Here is a 6000-nt window from a genome sequence, read left to right as displayed (position 1 = left end):
ACTATCCAGTCTTTCTTTGTAGTAGCATTTGGTCACATTTCACACAGCCGGTTGTGCCTTTTGATTCTTGCATCTTGCACAGCAGAACAGTACTGGATGATACGGGAATTATTTATTTATTTGTTTAAATAAAAAGGTTAAATTGCGACGGAAGGCGCACGGCACGGAGACGCAGGCACAGCCGGCCCGGCGGCACCGCCACGGCCTGCGTGGCCGCCGCGCAGCGGGCCCGGGTGCCGCCGGGTCATCCCGCTCTGCGGAGCGGCCCACGGGACGCCACATTCCGACACTCGCTCCCTCAAGGTCCGGCGCCCACCGCGGCATCCCCGGCGTGAGGCGGGCCCATGCGGGGAGGAGGCGGTGCCGCGGGGCCCAGGCAGGCGTGAGGAGGAAGTGAGCGCCGAGGCAGCGGCGGGTGCTGGCTGGCAGGAGCTCCTTCTCCTGAAAAAGCTGCTGAGCAGGGAGGGAGTCGCGGGCTGATCCCTCTGCGGCCCCTGCGGGGCGGTGCTGGCGGTGGGCAGGGCTGAGCCTATCCTGGGAGTATGCGGCGGCAGCAGGAGGAGGAGTGAAGAGCTGTGGCAGCGCCTCCGCTGAGAGCGGACTCCGGGAGGAAGATGGAGCCCTTTCCCAGCGGTGAGTACCCGGGCGGCCGCCGGCGCCCGGGACGGGGCCGCGGGGCCTCCCGGCGGAGGCGCGTCCGGCGGGAGCTGCTTGCCCAGAGGAACCAGGAGAGGCTTCGTAGTCGTGCTGCCCCCGTGGTCCGCGGCTTGAAAATTGTCTCAGGTTAATTAGGCATAGGTGTCTTGAACGAGCGAGGCGAGAGGAGTTCCCTCGCTTTTTCGGCGCTGTTGCGCTTCTCGCTGCCCGGCCGGGGTCTCACTGACTCTGGGAAGCCGGGGCCCCTTGTACACCAGGTGTGCGCTCGCCGTACGTGGCACCGATGAAGGAGCCTTACACGTGTCTGGAGTGCCAAAGCCATCATGATTCTGATGGGAAGGAGGAACCAAACCCGCTGTTCATGGCGTTTTCCTGATCGGGGCATTCTCACCAGAGCGTGTTTCTCCCCGCCTCCCCCTCACCCCCCCCCCCCCCAACCCCTACCCCCGCCTCTTTCCCTTCCCCGAGCGAAAGGAGAAATAAAATACAGAAGTGTACGAAACAATGTTTCAGGGTGTTCGTGAAAGCCAGAAAGCTTTCAGAGCTGCCCGTGAATTGACAGAAGTGCTTGAAATACCGACGTAGTTGCATATGCTGAGAGATAAGCTTACGGGAGCATTTGCTGACACCGTGATACAGCAGTGTGTGTGCATCCTGTGCTTGTGCCTGAGATGAAGCCATTTAAAGTCCATGTTGCTACTGCCTCTACTAATAGCAACACATTCTGCCCGTCCGAGACAGAGGAGGAAATCAAGCTCTCAGCTCAAACTGAAACTAAAGTATGTTTGGTTAGATTCAAGACCATGGCCAAATATGGAGTTAGACAGTGGGTAAAACAACAGCCTTCCTGTTGAAAACGCAGCACTTCTGTTACAGGTGGGATTTGGTCTGTTAAGTGTTGGATAGCCATCGCTAAAGTACCAGGCAGAGTTTGCTGCATCGTATTTTAACTCTTCAGTGACCTGCCAAGTCAGAGTGTGAAACTTTTGTCAAATTTAGGAAAAAACTCATGCACTAAATAATAAATTTTCTGTCTCATGGCAGGGGGCCTGGAACTAGATTATCTTTAAGGTTCCTTCTTATCCATTCTATGGTTCTATGAACCATTTTATGATCTATAAATATATGGTGATTGCCTTGCCTCAAATACATGAAAAATCCCCTATCATTTGATGCTGCTGTTTAGAATCTGAAAGAATCTGAAGGTTATGAACCCTGGGCATATTTTGGTGCCCTAACTAGCAAGAAAGGCCTTTTCCCTCCTTTTTTTTTTTTCTTTGTATCGTCGTGTTAAAATTACAGTTTGTACAAGCAGTTGATGTTTTGGTTCTCTAGTTAATCCTGGCCTTAGTACAAGGTCTTTCAGCTCCAGCCTATTTCAGTCACAGGGCTGTATTCTGCATTCTTGTATGCATGGTATAAAGAGCTTGTCTTTAATAGTAATGATGTTTTGGGGAGAATTGTATTTTAGAGTCATCTTGCTAAGGCCATTCCCTTTGAAAGCGATGAAATGTTGTTTTAAAGGTCTGTTTGACATAATACTATTGCTGCACTGTGCAACAAAACATTTAAAAAATTCTGCTCCATGCAAGTGGAAGAAATGGACCTGTGGGCTTGAGCATGTAGCTTAAGAAAAGCAATGTTCATGCACTGACCTTCCTAGTTTTGTTTCCTGGAATGAAAAGCTTGCACATGGTGGTGAGACTGGAAGAAAATTTGGAGCTGAAGTTGGTCAATAAGTTTCTTCCTGAAAGCTTACTGCTGGAAGGGACACCACAGAGAATATGCAAATATTTGAGTGAAGATGTTGCTCCTTATCTTTGATGATCTTCAGGCATGTTTGGTGCTCAATAGCAGCTGCAAAAATCTGAAGTGAAGAGGATGCTTACATTACTGGCCTTTTGAATAGAATTTTCATTTTCCTACCTGGTGATCTAGAACCTTTTGTGGGCATCAAATTTTTCATATAAACTGGGTTTTTGTTTTGTCTTATACAATAATTACATGTTCTGCTTGTGAGTCTATGATGATTTCCTGTGCAAAGTGCTGTGTAAATTCAGAAGAAAGGATGCCTGTCACAGGAAGCTTACAATGTTATATTTGTAGATCTCTGAGTTCTTTGGGGCTTTTGCCCTTGTAAAACAGGGGGAACAGGGAACAGACTGGATCTTAAGATTTTCCAAAAGTATTTTAGTTGAATTCAGGACTCTGATGCCCATTTGGGAAACTAGCAATAAGACAATTTCTTGTTTTACTTTATGGAAGTAGAACTGTATTAGAATGAATATGAATCTTAAAATAGACATTAAGGCAGCAAATGCACTAAAGTGGATATGAATCCCAGGTTTTCTAGTTCAGTATTTGGGGAGGTTTATTCTTCTTTTCCTTAAATAAAAGAAAAAACACAGCCATAATGCATTTCAAAAGTCAAAGAAATTCTTAATCTTTCCTTGAAATCCTAGTGGGTGTGCTGAACTCTTTAGTGTTTGAATAGTTTCTCCAATGGAAATGTTCAGATAAACTAAATAAATTTAAGGTATTTTTTTGTTTGTTTGGGGTTTGATTGTTTGTTTATTTTTGTGGGGTTTTTGTTTTGTTTTTTGGTTTGGGGTTTTTTTTTGCTTTGCGCCTGTACTGTAAACTTAGTTTTGGACCTCTCTGAAGAGGTCTCGGCTATGTCTTTCCCCCTGCCTAGGAATTTAGGTGGAGATAATGTATGAGGTCTGTAGCTCTAGAAGAACAGTTAATTGCGTATTTATTTTTAGCACCTGGAATAGCTGAGTTAATCATAGAATATCTCAAGTTGGAAGGGAACTGTAAGAATCATTGAGTCCAACTCCCTGATGTTCTCAGGACTACCTGAAACTAAACCGTATAACTAAGAGCAGCATCTAGGCATTCCATGATCTCTGGCAGGCTTGATGCCATAACCACATCCCTGTTCCAGTGACCAATCATCCTCTCAATGAAGAACATTTCCCTAATTTCCATCTGAACTTCCCCTTGAATGTTATGAATGCTGTAAATTATGGTAGGATTTTTTTTTAGATGGATCCCTCTACTTTGCATGACTGTTCTTAATTTGAGATTTTTCCCCAAGAATGAATTATCAGAGTTTAATTAAAAGTGCATGGAAGTCTTCCTTATTGTTGCACATAATTTTTTTCCCCCTAAGTTGTATGATCTCACATTCCTTTGAATTCTGCTCTGAATCAATGAGCAGAATTTATTTATTTTGACTAGTCATTTCTTACCTAAACAGTTTCACTAAAATTAAAAGAAACAAAAAAACCAAATGGAAGAAGTGACATATAGACTAAAGGGAATATGTCATGTAATTTTGGACCTCGCTATTTCAGACATCATTACAAATTATTTTGCAAGTCTTTTGCTTATTTGTTAGACTGTATGTGTTTTGGAAAGATCGTTTCATCATTTCTTGTTTCATACATTAAATATGAAACTTCTCTGCTTGAGATGGAAAAGAAAGGTAGAAGTGAGCTATTACAGTGTTTCTCATTTAAGACAGGTGACATGCATGAGCTTGCAGCTGCAGATGGGATAACTTGTGATGATCTGCTGAAGTGCAAATAACATTCACTTTCACTGACATTCCTGAATTGTTTTCATCCTTTTCATACACAACAGATGGCGATCTTTGATATTAATGACATAACTAAATTGGTGAACAAAATAAAAAGACTCTTACGGGAAGAAGTGGGATTTTTTTTTTGGAAAGTAGAAATAAATCAGGCCAGGTAATGTCCTTTACAAAATGCAAATGTCATTTGCAATGTCTAGTTATTTCGTGTAGTTCCTGTCAATTCTAAAATGTTTTTATTCTTTGTGTTAATTTTGTTCAGTACAGAAATGTATTGGAGATTGCAGGTGCATGTTCCTTATATGCGTAGCATTAATTCTGTTGGGGACAGCGGGCATAGCCTTGACTGCCAATATTTTACACTGTTGTGTCATGGAGCAGAAGGGTTGCTGTTTGTCTTAAACTGTTATTCAGTCCTAAACAACCGATTGAGTAATCTTTTTTTGGTAAGATGCTGGATAGAAAACATCAAAGAGGTCTGTTCTTAATGTCTTCTTTTCTCCCCTGTGTTTTGCTTATCCCATCAAATATTACTGGAAAAAAAATGCTGATTAAATCTGTTCCTAAGTGTGAGTTTTATGTTGTTCAAGTGCATGGTGCTGGGTAGTTTTCCACAAAGCTGTGTTATAGGATCTGCACTTGTGTTCCTGTGTCAGCTCAGCTGAAAGGAGCCTGTTTTTCCAATGTGTTGTGTATGTGTTTGCTTTTGCTGCTTCGCTGTGAGCTCCCTGCCAAGCAGTGGATGTTCAGAAGGGGAATTCAGTAACTTAAAGAATGTCTAAAGATGAGAGTATAGGTGCTCACTATTGATCATTTGTTAGTATTTTTCCACTAAGGAGTTAGTCTTCCACTTGCAGAATGAAATCATGGAGTATCCGTGTGTTTATCTCCTAAGTAAAAAATGTTGAAAGCTTATGTTGACATCAGTATCTACCTGTAAAAGTATTCCAGGACTGTCTTGTCATCTTTTTTGGGAAGATGATGTAAAGTTGAGCAACCATGTTTCACATCGTTGAGGCTGTGGGAACATGTGCTGGATAAAGCCCTGTAATGCCTGCAATAAAAAATGGTGGAAACAAATAAAAGCAAGGATAAAACCACCTCTGTTTGTTTAACTAGTCAGATTACTTTTTTCATATTAGATGGGCATTGGTGCAACAATTACATACAAAGAAGCTGAATTTATCTTTATTTAATGCATCCTCTGATTTCAGTAGTAATGAATTCAGAGAATTCAGGTTTTTCTTTTCATCCTTTACTCAGTGATTTAAGAAAGCTCTGTGAATTTCCAGTTCTCCCACACAATATTTTTTTTCATGAAGTACGAAAGCAAAGATTGTGTAGAATAGCAAAAACATTAAGATTTCTTTATGATTGAGAGCAGTATTATTCCTTTGTCTATCAGAGAAATGTAGGCATGGCAGCTACTTAGAATTCTGTCCAACAGTACCTTAAAATAATATCATATTAACTTTTAAAATAAACCAGGATTTTGTGTGACCTGGGTTTTATTTGCTTCTAAGTGTTTTAAAAAGTACATATGTACCTTTGAACTTGTGTTTTGACTACTTATGATACTGCTTTAAACTGTGGAAGTACATTAACCTTAAATTGTAATAATCACAAAAGGATTGTGTGCCTTCTTGTGCACAGAAAGATGGACACTCCTGAAGGAAATTTGGAGTAAGCAGGGGAGGGAGTATGTCTGGAAAATTCATCCAGTGGATCAAAGAGACAGGAAT

General features: G+C 42.1%; 1 protein-coding gene across 2 annotated transcripts in view; it reads left to right on the top strand.

Moving 5' to 3' along the window:
- Window positions 1-294: 294 nt before the first annotated feature.
- The window catches only part of LOC104689772 (leucyl and cystinyl aminopeptidase), a 54929-nt gene continuing 49223 nt past the window's right edge, over window positions 295-6000 (top strand). Inside the window, exon 1 of one of the 2 annotated variants that reach the window (XM_010400080.4) lies at window positions 295-633. In XM_010400080.4, the coding sequence (XP_010398382.3) occupies window positions 615-633 (19 nt within the window). In that variant the 5' untranslated portion in view covers window positions 295-614. The remainder of the gene's footprint in view (window positions 634-6000) is intronic. The other variant, XM_010400081.4, reaches the window with a different exon arrangement.

Source organism: Corvus cornix, chromosome Z, assembly GCF_000738735.6.
Source record: "Corvus cornix cornix isolate S_Up_H32 chromosome Z, ASM73873v5, whole genome shotgun sequence".
Classification (NCBI taxonomy): domain Eukaryota; kingdom Metazoa; phylum Chordata; class Aves; order Passeriformes; family Corvidae; genus Corvus; species Corvus cornix.
This window is presented reverse-complemented; position numbering and strand designations above follow the sequence as displayed.